At 34.0% G+C, this 15,736-nt stretch overlaps 1 protein-coding gene across 11 annotated transcripts in view; it reads left to right on the top strand.

Moving 5' to 3' along the window:
* Positions 1 to 15,736, top strand: part of LOC150084219 (MAGUK scaffold protein DLG1-like) — an 855,099-nt gene that overhangs the window by 717,773 nt on the left and 121,590 nt on the right. For all 11 annotated transcript variants that reach the window (XM_090375940.1, XM_090375935.1, XM_090375941.1 and 8 more), the window contains 3 exons: positions 4,272 to 4,475; positions 7,605 to 7,788; positions 14,081 to 14,165. In XM_090375940.1, the coding sequence (XP_090232066.1) occupies positions 4,272 to 4,475; positions 7,605 to 7,788; positions 14,081 to 14,165 (473 nt within the window). The remainder of the gene's footprint in view (positions 1 to 4,271; positions 4,476 to 7,604; positions 7,789 to 14,080; positions 14,166 to 15,736) is intronic.

The raw sequence follows: 15,736 nt of genomic DNA on the forward strand, positions 1-15,736 counted from the left end.
AAGCGCTCAAGTTACAACAACAAAATGACTAGATGCAACTACTACATTATCCCTGTCTTCAAAATCTGTGTCCTTCAAATCTAACTCAATTTGGCAGGAATTTGATTCTCTTGTGACATATTTTGCCCAGACTATCATAGAGCATCAACCATTTTGAAATAGAAATACATATAAATATCAGCCCCTTTTATCAAGATACAAAAATTTACTAAATTAGTTGAAAAATAACAAAATCATTCATCACAGGCTTCTTTAACCCCAGGTGCCAAATATTCATGATCAAATGACTCTTTATGCTGTTTGAAAGTGATTTTTCAAATCTACAGCTACAATTCTTATTTAGTTTAAAAGATTTTTCTTCCTTTTATATCAAAAAGTAGTTATTAATATATGAACTGTAAACAAGTTTTCAGAAAGGAAAATCAACTTTCTTTTTTGTTCTCTTTTATAATAACCCACTAATTTTTAAACAACATGATCACTCTGGCTACACTGCTCCTGCCTCTTTGTGATTGGGCCAGAAAACTGGGATTAAATCCTCTCCCAGGGTTGAAACAAGCAAAAATGACTGACATAAACCTGAACCAGTGGGGTCAATCAGTCTGGCCCAGTCAGGCAGGAAAAATGATGGAAATGAATCATTCTCAACAAAAAAGAGTTGAACTCACTGCAAACACCAACTTTCTTGGTTAAACGTTCAACCACACAACAATCCATAGGAAATCTATCACCATTCGACATCCAGAAAACTGTGGAGAGCATAGTAGGATCATTCAAAATTGACAAAAGACTCAAATGTGAGACATTTTATTTGAGACAACCAATTCCTGAAATTCAGAAAGGCTGCTTCAGATGATAACTTTTGGAAGGATTCCAGTAGGTGGTAGAAGACTCTCATCAACTGGTGCAGTATCACCACTTTTCCTATTGGAGGCTTGAAGTGGAGAAACCCATGTTTAGTCCTTCAGCCCGTTCAAGAGGCTGTGTTTTGGGCTTTCATAAGGGGAAGAAAGGAAAAAACGTCTTTCCTCACAACACGCTATATTGAAAATAGTTATCTTCGAGTGGGATCTGTTCGTTGTAACAGAAGCTGGAAAAAAAAAATTGAACTTTGAGAGCAAAGAGCAATAGATATAAGAAGAATCATGGTTAAAAAAGAAGGGATTATTACCCCAACATGTATTTCAATACTCTAGCACCACTTAAGTCACTTAAAGCAGGATAATTGAATTGCAGTATCCGACCATATGTACTAAATCCCCTCCACTGTTTCAAGTGTCAGAGCATTTGGTCATCCACAGGCAGCATGCTCTGGAATGGCCAGATGCACTGTTTGGGGATCATTTGAACATAGTAATCAAAACAGTATAGTTAAAATTCAAACTGTCCAAATTGTAAAGGGGTGCATTCTGCCTACTTCAGAGAATGCAAACTCTGTAAGAGGGAAAAGCAAATACCACTAAAATATAAAGCAAAACACAGAGTTACTTATCAGGATGCTAGAAAAGCATTACTCCAATTATCTTGAATAGAACTTAGCAGAATACACAATTGAAACTCAAGCTGAAATAACAATACCTCCATGAGAGTCTTGAATTGGGCTTGAGACATACTAAGAACATCCAAATCACAATCACATGAGCAGTCACTGAACATGCCATTCTCTATTCCTCCTAAAGCTGACAGGGTGAAAAAGAAAAGCAACAAAAAAATACCTTTCAGACTAGAAAGCTTTAGATCAAATGAACATAGAAGAAAAGACTGAATAAGATGAATCCATGCTTGAAATATCTGGAAAAAAAAATCACTACATCTGCAAAAACAAAGACAACTGATCAGCGAAAACAATCTGAAGGACACTCCAAACCAAATAATGGACACTATAATCCAGTAGAACTGCCAAGGTTTTCATACTAACAAAGTAGATATATACGACATGATTACACAACATTTCCCACTCTGTTTCTGCTCCCAAGAAACATCCTAAACCACTTACTCTCGTGATCAGAACTAAGTAGCAGACTTCTAAGTTATCACTGTATCCCAAGTTGCTAAGCAGCTAGTCAGAAAACATTCTGGCACAACATACACCAATTTTTTGCAAAAAACATGCAAAACTGACATGAAAGTTTGAGCAGTGCAAAAGCACCAACAGATATGAGGAGAACTGCATCAATATGAGATATGTGTCCATATCAGCCTATGGCAGGAGAGGAAATGGATTGTGATTTAAAATTGTTTTTGACTGTTGCAGCAAAAGTCTGGCTTCCTTGCTCCAAATGCGTACTTGCTAATTTAATTAATTAAAATAGCATTAAATTATAATATTTTGTTAAATCATTTGGTAATTAAATTAATTTAGTTATTAAATAATAATAATTTAATAAAAATTAGTTTAAATTAAAAGGACATTTCTGATATTTCACCAAAATTCTAGTTATGCCTCTGACTGCACCTTTGTCCATCTCTCATGTTTTTGAACCTTGCATCAGTGGTTCGTTATGTCTTGTAATGATGATGCTTGCTTACTCACTGACCAAGAAACAAGTCTTTGAAGCAGCTATCTGGATAATGGCATTCAATACAAATAAATAGCAATACTTCTCTTTAGGGAAGTGCTATTTATTTGTAGTGTAAGATTGTGAGGAACAGCTGAGACAATTCTTGTTTTCCTTCACAGTATAAGATATTTGATGCTCTTGTCACAATCACAAAGCTCACAATATACAGGGTGTCTCAAAAATAGTGGTACAAACATTTAGGGGAGGTAGGTAACATCTAAAGGAATGTAAATCGCATAGGAACCCATAACCGGAAACGTCACGGGAAAGTAGTAGCAGAGGCACAAGAAGCAGAAATGACACAAGACAGTAATTAGTGGCAAACATTTATTTGACATAATATTAACAATGGAGTACGAGATGGATGCATTTCATGATGTTACAACAGATGCTCGAAGGTTCCACCATGAGACATGATGCATGCGTGACACCAACGCAACATGGATTGGCAGACACGGTCGAACACCCCTGGAGTTTCTTTGACAGTAGCAGCAGCGCAGACGAGTCTCACCACGAGATCATTTCCGTCTCCACAGGCGATTCATACACAATAGATTTGAGGACCCCCCACAGAAAGAAATCAAGGCTCAATAAATCAGGTGCACTTGGGGGCCAGGCAACGGGTCCACCACGGCCAATCCATCGACGCCCAAAACACCTGTTGAAATGGTCACGAACACATCTTCCATAATGGGCAGGCGCCCCGTCATGTTGAAATCAAATGTTGCATCTCATATTTGCTGGAACATCGTCGAGTAACCCTGGTAGAACTTGTTCAAGAAAGATCCGATATTTAGTAGAGTTCATGCGGGATGGTAACAGGTATGGGCCGACTAAGCAGTCACCGACCATACCTGCCCACACATTTATTGCAAAGCGATGTTTTGCCGCATGGGGGCACACACCGTGTGGGTTGTCGTGAGCCCACACGTGAGCATTGTGCTGATTGAATAAGCCTTCCCGAGTGAAATAAGCCTCATCTGTGAACAAAACATAGGCTGGAAAATTAAAGTCTTGAACACTTTCTTGGAGAAACCACTGCGCAAAAGCCACACGTGCAGGATGATCTTGGAGGAGCAGTAACTGAACTCTTTGGAGATGAAAGGGGTGTAAGGAATCGTCATGCCAGACACGCTGTACACTGCAACGAGACACTCCTAAGGCAGAGGCAATGGCACATGTGCTGGTAGTAGGATTATTCTGGACGGCATTCAACACGCTTTTTTCCATGGTGGGAGTTCGCGTCGAACATGGTGTGCCCACACTACTCCTGTTACCTCTAAATGACCCATAATCTCACCAATTTTGATGCACACGCGCAAACAAACGGTGGTCCGGTACATGTCTGTCTGGGAAGCGTTCTCCATAAATTCGTTGAGCAGCTCATCCATTGCCCTCTGCTAATCCATACACTAGGTGCATGTCTGCCAGCTCACAGTTCGTATATCGATGCATGCTCTTCGTGCGGCGACTGCCACTGTCTACCGACTTACAGTGATGTTTCCAGTTATGGGTTCCTATGCGATTCACATTCCTTTAGATGTTACCTACCTCCCCTAAACGTTTGTACCAATATTTTTGAGACACCCTGTATATATATTGTGAGCCTCGTAAATTTTTGGAATAATACATTAATAATGTAATTGGTAAATGCAGTATTCATTAATCATATACAGATTTCTATACTAACAGCCCTAATGCTATTTGCAGTTAATAAAACGAACAAGGTCGCAGCATTCACATCTTTTGGAAATTGAACTACTGAAAGGGAATAAAGGTTTAGGATTCAGCATTGCAGGAGGAATTGGTAACCAGCATATTCCTGGAGATAATGGCATCTATGTTACAAAGATCATGGAAGGTGGTGCTGCACACATAGATGGTCAATTAGAAGTCGGAGATAAGCTAGTAGCAGTAAGTAGTTTAATTTATTTAATTATATTTGGCAATTACCGGTCAACTGTTTTAAAAATTTGATAGAATGTAAAGTACTTCATTTATTTTTTTATGTTCTCCGATATGAGATAGAGAAAATATAACATTAAATGTTTGTATAGTATTGTGTACGGTGCATAAATGACAGTACATAAATCATTGCTTTCATTTATGCATGTTTGGCTTAATGTAACTGAATAATACATAACATTTCTCACTTTTGGATGCTTTAGTAACAAAGCACATAATGGATGTAGGATCAGTGCTGAATCTATATTAATTATTTAATTTAGGTTCATATTAATAATTAACATACAGTTAATTATTTAATTTCATATTAATTGTTTGTGAGATGAATTTTATTTTACGATTATACTCTGTTGTATATTATAAATTTTATTTTCTCTACTGTGTATTTTCAATACATAAAATTATAATATAACCAATATTAATGTTTTGCGTTTTTCTTTAAATTGTAATTTTAATTTTTCTATATTTTAAACATTAAATATACTTTATTGGCTTAGTCTTACCTTAGGTTTAACAACAACAAAACAAAAGTAGTACAGTTCATCTACTATAATGTGTATCTTATGTTAAAAAAAAAAAATCACATAGTAGAAATGTACATTATAGGCACCTCCGTAGCCAGGTGGGCAGGAGCAGCAGTGCGTAGCACACGCTTCTTGATCAGACCGGGGTTTGAGCCCATGACCACCAAATACAGAGGATGCAGAAAGGTCAGAAAATGACCACCGCATATCCCCGGAGCAATATGGCCTTAGTTGCTAATGCTCCTAAAAACCAAATAACAACAACAACATGTACATTATAGTATGTACTTTTTATATAACAGTCAGGGATAGGTCTCATAAAAGGTATCAATTTTCAATACTTACCCTTTTCAAACTTATTTTTATCAGTGTATATTATGCTAAATTATTGTATTATATTAATGTACTGTACTGTACTGTTTTTTATAATGTTTTTTTATTTTTTTTGAAATGTTGTTTTTGTTTCTGCATTCATTGTTTACAATACATGCAGTAAAAAAAAGACCTGGCTGAGTTCTAATGAAAGGGAGCTCACCATTGAAGGCCTGCAACAGCTGGATTGTGATCAAACAAACAAACAAACAATAAAATAATAATAATAATTTTTAAAAAAGTGGTGGCAAACAAGAATTTTTTAGATGTTTGCTCTAAAAGATTAGATGAAAGAAAAAAAAAAAAGCAATCTGACTTAAGATTTATGTAATAACTATATTGGAGGAATTGAGATAGTTGTAGAAATGGCTTACAGTATTCTAACAGAATTATGGAAGGTTTCTTTGAAAGTATATTTCAAAATTTGGTAGTGAATAGTTCCAGACTCTTCTCATTTCTAATAGTTAAAAATGGTAACTAGCTGAAGGTGTGAAAGAGGGGTAAAGAATGGCTCCCTGACAGGGCTGTGTTAACACAATGGCCAAACCGACCATGGGCAGGTGCCTCACCCGAAGAGGAGCCTCATTTTCAGTGTAAATATTTTCTAAAGTAATGATAAAAATTTCTAATAATAATAATAGTTTTTACAGATGACAGAAAAATATGCATCAATATACATCAATATAAGGCATCAATGTATGGATGAATGAAACAATATAATATAAATATAAAAACCTATGTAGTATATGTATGTGTGTAATTTATATATATATATATATATATATATATATATATATATATTCAAGTGGTTTGTAAGCTGTTATTCTTATTGTAATTGTTCTCAAATACTTGCTTATCTTGCGCAAGCTGCAAAGAGCAATAGGTAAATATTTTCATGTATTGACATTTCTAAATGTGGGTAGTTTCCGCCCACATTCCATCTGGCTCTACAGCAAGTGGAAGGTGAAATTAGGTAAGTACTTAGGACAGCAATAGACACTCCTGCTCTCATATTGCACTAACAGCTCAGAAGTGTTGGGGGAAAAAATTTAAGGGGAAGGATATCAAATAGAATATGATTGCAGAAAATACATTAGTTGCAAGTTACCGTCAGTAATGGCCCTGGATTAAGTAGGTATTTGCTATTTGGTAAGGGTTATCTTTGTGTATCCAGAATTTTTTGTCTACTTTTAATTTTGAAATGACCATCAACTATATAATAGCCTCACTAGCCTTAAGAGCTCAATTTTTGCAATTATATTTTAGAATATAATTAACCATCAGTTTTATGTTCTGAATAGTATTTACCATAATCATCTTATTTGCATTACAAACAAAATTTTTTAAATTTTAACAAATATTAACCATCAATTTTATGTTCTGAATAGTTTTTACCATAATAGCCTCCCTAGTATTAAGAACTCAATTTTTATTAAAATCTAAAATTTTAAAATATTCACTTTATAACTACAGTTTTTATTAGTTTTTTATTAATAGACTTACTAGCTTTAAGAACTCTATTTTTATTTTAATACAATTTATTTTCTGAGTAGTTTTTTTATTCCAAGATTTACTAGCTTTAAGAATTCATTTTTATATTGTAATTTTACAATATTAACTATCAAATTTGCTTTCTGAGTATTCAAACTAGCTTTAAGTATTCAATTTTTTTATGTATGTTAAATTTAAATTTTTAAATATTAACCATTATACTTACTTTCTGAGTAGTATTACAATAAAATAGGCTCACGGGCTAAATAGGCATACGAGAGCAGGAGTGTCTATTGCTGTCTTAAGTACTTACCTAATTTCACCTTCCACTTGCTGTATAGCCAGACATAGAATACGGGCAGAAACTACTCACACTTAGAAATGTCAATACATAAAAATATATATATATGCATACACATACAGGCAACACAGTTTTGCTCTTAATAATATTCTTAATATACCTAATAATAATAATATTCTATAGTTTAATAATATTCTTTATATACCTATAAAGATAATAAGAGGTATTACAATAAATTGTTATAAAATTTGTTTCTAGTGGAATGTCCAGACAGTTGAACATTCCAAATAAGGCCACCTTTGACCATGTTGCTCCTCACTTTGTTTATAATGAAATATGTAGAAATGCAGTGAATTTCATATTATTTTTTTATTCTATGTATTTTTTTAGGTAGGTGAAACAAACTTAGAAAATGTAACACATGAAGCTGCTGTGGCAACGTTGAAAGCTACTACTGACCGAGTTGTGCTAACTGTAATTAAATCTATAACCCCAACTGTATATATGAATCATTCGCTTCCACCTCCACCTCCTCCACCTACACAAGATACAACAAGAATGGTCACACCCCCATGTAAGTTAATATCTTATACATTATTGATACCTTTAAAAAAATTTATAAAGAATATAAAAGATAAATAACATAAAATACAGATAAATACATTCAGGAAATTTATTTCCATTTGGCTTTGGAAATACTTCCCAGCTCTCTTGATAATTGGCAAGCTTATCTGCTTTGAATACTTTGAACCAGTTTTTTTGTTTTTTTTTATCATGGGTTGATATTTTGTTTCATTTCTTTATAGCAATGTAGACTATGTGGCTGAAGATGGATTTGTGGGTGGGGGAGATTTCTAGCTGTGCTTTGTAGTATTCCATTTTGGTGTAGCAGCATTCCATGGTATTGAGGTTAGGATTCTGTTCCAATATTGTGACATATTTTCATAGCATTATCATACACATAATCATGTTGTTCAGAGATATGGGATCCATAAGTTGTCTACAGATTGCATATGTATTTTCCATTGTGTTCTAGCATATTTTGGAATGCATCAATTTTAGCAAACAGTGGCAGACTCAAAAGGTCATGATGTCAGGTAGATGGCAATACAGGGGGTATCCGAGTCCCAGACAAGGATTTGAAAATTAAAGGAAGCCCTTGAGAAAATTGACTGAGCACTTGAATATTTTTGTGAGAATGACCCTCTTCATGATCATGCAGCAAAAGTTAAGCACGAACAGACTAAGGAAAAAACATAAATGCTATGACACAATTTTATCTGAAAAAATATAGCTAAAAAAAGCAAACTCTGGATTCATTCTTTATTCATAAAACTGAAAAATAGTGTAACTTCAATAAACTTTACTTAACCTTACATTGTTCAACATATTATAATAAAAAATGTCTAATAAAATAATGGTCTCGTTTTTCAGCTTCCTTAATCCATTTTTTACTATGTACAAGTACATAATACACATTATGAAAATTTGGTCCCCATTTTAAGTGGATTCGTTTTAAGTGTAATTTTCTGGAACCAATTATCCTCAGATAATGAGGACTCCCCTGTACTAGTTTTGCAGGGTATATATGAGAACAACAGACTAAGGAAAAGACAAATAAAAGCGGGAATGGGACGTGGAAAATATCAAGATATCTTCCAGAGGAGTTTTATATTAGTATAATAGTTTTATATTAGTAGACAAATAGGTTCTGCTGATGTTCAATTGCTCTTTCTGCCAGTATATTAAGAGAAAATATTGCTTCTCTTGTGCCAACCCCCCCCCCCTTTTAAACCTATCTGGTCTTTTCCAATTTGTTCTTGAATCTTGCCTTCAATTCTGTGTAGAATCACCTTCAAGACGACTTTCATCGAGAGGCTTATTGTGTGGTGGTCTGCACATTTTGCTGCTCTTGCCTTTTTTGGTATGGGAATAAAGATGGATCTCAGAAAGTCAAGGGGTAGCTTACCTCCATTGAGAACATTATTTAAAATATTGAGGAGCTGTTGTTTTCCTCTTGTTCCGAGGTATTTGAGCATTTCGGCTGGGATGTTACCAATGCCAATTGCTTTGTTATTGTTAAGCCTGACATACCCGAGTGGTCAGGAGCGTGAATGCAGTAGCACACACTCTTTGAGTGGATCAGGGTTTAAGCCCATGACTGCTAAATACGATTAACTTTTGTATTGATAGATTTATCATAAACTCCACTGACCTTGTGGTCATGCTGGAGTATAAACAAGAACATTTTTTTTTTTTTTTTTTTTTTCATTGACTTTATTGCTTTCTCCAGTTCTTCCATCAGCAAGTCTTGATGTTCACCTTCTGTTCAGGTGTTGTCATTTTCCAGTTGTCTGTCCTCCTCCCAGTATAGCTCCCTCAGATATTCTTGCCATCTATCCTTTTTCTGTTGCTTGTCAACAATTCCCTGTTATTTTTATCCAGAATGTAGCTGCTTGCACAGTCTTTCCTGATGTTGCATAGTTTCTTCACTTCTTTGTGGACTAGATGTTCCTTATGCTTATTTTGTAGATATTTAATCCTTTCACATCTCTCCTCCATCCATGTCTGTTTTGTCTTCCTTATTTCCTTTTTAATCAAACTGTCATACATCTTATATTTTTCTACATCTTGTTCTTAAAAGTTTTTCCTTTAAGAAGAGCTAAATATGATTAAAGTTGTGATATTTGATCTAAAATGATTTCAGTAGGCTTTGCAATTATTTGCAAAAAACTGGAATAATTTGAAATAAAAATGCATAAAGTATTTTGTATGTTTTTACTCTTCTTTTCTGTCAGACAAAATTTATGCAATTTGGAGTATGAAAAACTACTTACTTATTGCTTTGTGGATAAACAGCAAAGGAGTAAAAGTTTGCTGTTACTGGAAATTTTTTTTTTAACCTCATCTGGTAGTTAAGAAAGACTAAGAAAATCATGTTTCATATTGTGTTCTTAAACTTATTAGAATTTTAATAAAAGTTTTAATATTATATTCATGGCATTGTTGGCAAACCTAGTGAGACACTTATAGTTTACCTTTCTGTGTAAAATTGCTCTAAATCAGGGATAGCCAACTTAATTTTTGATGCGATCTACCATCTCAATTTCATTGCACAAGGTTAAAAAAGTTAAGCAACACATATTGAAAAATGTTGTTTATAAATTTTAAAATTCAATACACGTTTATACATTTTAAAATTCAATACAATTCAGAATTCTTATTTGAAACTCATACGTATTTCAAGGTTTCAATTTATATGATGTTTGTGTCTTCGTGTCATCTGCCAAGCTTTCAAAATCGGAGATGTACTGTAATAAAGCCAACCGTAAAGAATCTTCTGTATGCAAATCCGTAAGAGCACAGCGATTCTTCGTCTTTGTTTGTTTCAAATACTAAAAGGCTGATTCACACAGATATGTGGAACCAAAACAGGAATTTAAAGTTCACTGCACTTTTTACATTTGGGTACTTTTCTCAGCAAACATATTTTCAAAAGTCTTTTTATGATGATCTGGCTTTTAGATATCATTTCACGATGTAATAATTTCATTTTCAAGTAATATTTTCTCCATGTGAAAAATCGCGGCGATTTTTTTCTGCAATTTGCTTCGTATCTAAGTCGACATTAAATGGATAAGAAATATATTGAACAATGTCTTCAATTGTTTTAAAATCACTGAATTTGTTTTCAAAATCGGCCACAACATTCTCAATTTCAGAAACATATTTGTCACTATTAAATTCAAAAACAGGATATTTTTGCAAATGTTCTTGCATATTTGCAAAATGGTCGGATTTTTTTTTCTTTGAGATCCTTAGCCATTGCCAAAAATTGATATTTATATGCAGAAATACTACTAATCATGTCACCCACATTTTTATTTTTTCCTTGTAATTCCAAATTCAGTTCACTTAATTTACTGGTAAAATCTGCCAAAAAAAGCCAGATCACACAACCACTCCATATCTTGCAGCTGCTGATAAACAACTCTCCTTTGATCAACAAATATTTTAATTTCATTCAGCAAATTTCGAAATCTCTGTAGAAACTTCGACTACAATTGGCTGAGTACTCCGACTCAGCCACATCACATCTGTGTGTAATATCAGATCTGGTTCATTTTCATTGAGTTGCATTTTGAAAAGTCTCCTTTGAAGAGATTGTCCTCTGATGGAATTCACGATTTTGAAAGCGATGTCCATAACACTTTTAGTATTTAATCTTTTGCTGGCTAACACTTGCTGGTGGATGATACAAAAAATCTGGGAATTCATCATCCTTTTGGCACGATACGATCAATCCGTTAAGATGCCCCATCATTGCTTTAGCTCCATCTATTGTTACTGATATGAGCTTAAATAGTGGTAATTTAATTTTTTCAATAAAATGTTTGAATGAGTTAAAGATATCAAGACCTCTAGTTCTTTTTTTTAACGAAACCATATCCAACAGTTCTTCTCTGGTGGTAGAATCATCGAAAACCATATGAATGAAAACGAGCAACTGAGCTGTATTACTGACATCTGTAGATTCATCCAGTTGTAAAGAAAAAGACACACAATTAGCAATATCAGTACGCAATTGTTTGCTCACATTTTTACTCATTTTTTTGATGCGTCGCATCACAGTATTTTGAGATAATTGCAGATCTTGAAGGGCACTTTTAATTTCATTTTTGTTCTTAAAATTTTCAAAAAGAGAATCTGTTATTTCTAAAAATGCATCTTTGGTGAATTGACTATCAGAAAATGGTTTGCATTTTTTTTGCAAGAAGGTGACTCACTTTAAATGATGCTGCAGTTACTGCTTTACATTGTAAATTACGTGTCACGAAGAAATTTTGTTGCGCGAATAATCTGGATTTAAGTTCTTCTCATTTATTTTTTTTCTAAGGTCACTATTCGGTGGAAAATCCGACTGGTACCATGGAGTGCGTTGAAGTGCCTTTCTAAATTTCCTCTTTTGGATATAGCCAAAGAAGCATTGCAAATCAAATAGCAACATTTTTTTCTTTCACCATTACAAAAAAGTATTCTCCCACTCTTGATGAAAATAATACATTTTACTCTTTTTCGTAGTATTCATTTTAAATCAAAAGGTATTAAATGAACATATAAGTACTGTCCAGTTATTAAATCAGCAAAAGCAATGCTTACCGATTAAAACACTTTTAAGTTGCGTGAACCGGAAAAATATTCTGTCTGAACAGCTAACGTAGGATAATTGATGAAGAGGATTCCCGAATGAGGAAGGTGTTTCCAAAATTACCAGACAAACACACCACCGTTTATTGATCTTTTTGGTTATATCCTTATAAGAATCAGTTTTGAATGCCTTTGTGATAATTCTCTAAAGCTATTTCTGGAGGTCACGACCATAAAACAATTTGCACTTTCTGGTTTATTGGGCTTTTCTGTTAGTGCAATCTAATTATAAACGGATAGTAAGCTCAATCTTATTGCATTTGCAATAATATCGACATCTGGAATTCTGTGGTATTTTACGTTATTATGGTGAAATGTGTTTTTCCTTCAATGAAACCTTCAATTATGCAAAAAAATAAATAAATAAATAAATTTTCAGAATCTGCTCTTCATTCCTATTTTTGAAACTTCGCAAAAAAAAATTATATTGCGCAGCAAAATCCACTGCACAATATAAAATTTTGGTAATATACCTGACTGCACAAATCGAGGGATGACTGTGTATTTAAAATTCTTTGTGATCGACCAAAATTAAAGCTGCGATTGACTCATTGGCCACCCCTGCTCTAAATTATTTTAGTATATATGTATATACTAAAAGAATAGGTAGTATTAGGTAGCTACCATATTTATTAACTAAGCTTTATTTGGTGTGTTTGTTGTGATCTGTTTTCCAAGAAAACAAATCACAACAGATTTCTCAGGTTAATTATTTGATTATGATGTATATTTTCTCAGTTTTATTTTACCAATATCACATAATAAAAATATGCAAAATAATAAAAAGGGTGATAAGACAAAATTGAGTTTTTAGAGGGACGGAAGTTAACAAGCTAGCGGTAGGATCAAGTAGAAAGATCTAATGCAACTTAATGTTTGTAAAACTGTTTACCTTTGTTATAGGATTGGAATTTAAGAAGAATCAGGAACAAATGAATAAGGAAGGCCTTTTAAACAAATTACTCTATAAAATTTTACTTATGACGGGAGAGGGGATTTGAGTTATGAAGTGACTAAAATGATAATGTAGTTTGACATTGGTCCTAATATATGCATTGTGGCAAGTAGAGTCCCTATCATGGGGGAGATGAGATCTTGGAAACCTGTAACACTATAGATGTGGGAGTGATGGATACAGTGGCAAGACCTAGCCAGTCCACTCACCACTGTTGGGGGGAAGTAATTTTTTGGTTGTTCAAGAGAATGGGGGGAATAGAAATTGTAGTTTTGCCATTGGATGGATATATATAAAAGACCTATCAGCTGTTCAAAAACTATAATGCAGTGTACTTGGTCGCAATCTTATAAGTTAGTAGAACTCCATAACTGTAAAAAGTCATTTGAAAAGTTGGGTTGCTTTAATGATTTAGAAGAAATCCACAATCACCAATTCTGCAGTAGGGCTATTCATGACTGAACACATGAGCAAACAAAACACCAGGACACACCAGATTTAAATGTTGGGACAAGAAAAAGCAGTTGTGACAGTTGCTCAAGTTTTTATGTAATAGGCAGTTCTTCATTAGAATACTTTTTTTAATCATTTATGGATATAAATTTGTGGTCTCTGGGTTTTGTTTTTTTTTTTTTTGTGATTTCCTTATATACCTTTTTTTTTTATTTTAAGTGAAAAAGCATTTTTTTCTCTTCTTTTTTAGTGAGTGTTACAGCTTCAGACTATCCAAGTGAGGGAATAACAAACCCAAGTACTCCAAGGACAGCCAGTGTAGAAGATATCTCAAAGTAAGTTTCAAGTATAAGCCACCAATGATTATTATAGGACCAATTATATATAATTTCCCCCATAATAATTGATATGATTTTTCTTAGTGCATGAAAAAGCCCCTTCTACTTTACCTTATAAGAAATGTGACTATTCTAATAATATAGTTACAATTATATAGTAATTATATATAGTTATAATTGTAACTGCATCACAGAAAATTCTAATAATATAGACATATCTTGCTGTAGAAGCTGTGAACAGCATTTTAGAACGTTACCTCATGAACTAAGCTTCATTCAAACAACTTTGTAGACTGCTATTACCGGGTCCCCCAAAATCACGGGATAAAGGAAGCAGTGAACATCTACTATGGCCTGGACAATGCCCCTACACTGTCCACTTCAACAGATTTGGACTATCAACTAGAAAATTACAACATGCCACACACTTAATTAAGCAAGGAAAGTTTAATCACTTAGTTTGTGATTTAAATTTATCTAAAGAGCAAGTAGAAATCCTTGGTTTTAGTTATTACAACAGTAGAAGTTATTTTCAGCAGGAACTGAGATTACAGTGTATCAAAATTGTCACAAAGTGTTTTCAAAATATTTCATTAGGGAAGATGATATGTGTTTCCATGCTGAGCTGATGGTGTTATTTTGTTAACTGGAAATACGTGACTACACTTACACAATACATTATGGCGTGTATACAGTTGGGACTCATTGCCTTACAAATTTAATGTTTTGGGAATTGTGAAAATTGATCTGGAAGGATCTCAGCTGTATTTGTATTAGTGTGCCAGTGCTCTGTGTCACAAAGCATGGCTAATACAGAGAGGTTAGAGGAGAATATTGTGACAGACCTAAAAATATTCTGCCTGAATATTCTGTAGCTTTATGGGAAGTAATGGAGCCACTCATTATAAAGACTTGTAGAAAGTATTCTCCAAGAGAGTTATTGATGTCATTAAGGCCCATGAAGATCATACTTGATATTAAAAATTTCTTTCTTCACTTCTAACTAGGTGTTTTTCTATTTTAGTGTCCCAATAAACGTTGGGACTTTGTGTGTGTGTGTGTGTGTGTGTGTGTGTGTGTGTGTGTGTGTGTGTGTGTGTGTGTGTGTGTGTGTGTGTGTGTGTGTGTGTGTGTGTGTGTGTGTGTGTGTGTTACTGTAAAAGTCCAAAATCTTGTAAATTTTAGAATTTACCAGTTTATTTCAATAAAACCTTGAAATTTGTACTTTTACTGCTCTACAGTAATTCAAGTTGGTAAAAGTCTGAAATATAAAAAAATATATTATTATTATTAGCCACATGGTGCAAGGAAGCCTGAGGCTTACGCTGCACCAGCCAAAAAAAATTCCTGAGTTACTGTGTGTGTGTGTGTGTGTGTGTGTGAGAGAGAGAGGGAGAGAGAGGAATCACCAAGAAAGAGAAGAATGATGATATCCACCTCAGGACTCTGAGTATGCTAAGCCCATACTCACCAGATGTGAGTCCCTTGGATAATTCCACATTGGTAGTTCATTCACTTTTCCTATTTTTAAACAAGGGCTTGGGGAGATGTATATCTGCTATCTCTGA

Source organism: Mastigoproctus giganteus, chromosome 6, assembly GCF_048544385.1.
Source record: "Mastigoproctus giganteus isolate SK-2022 chromosome 6, ASM4854438v1, whole genome shotgun sequence".
In the NCBI taxonomy this organism is placed as follows: Eukaryota; Metazoa; Arthropoda; class Arachnida; order Uropygi; family Thelyphonidae; genus Mastigoproctus; species Mastigoproctus giganteus.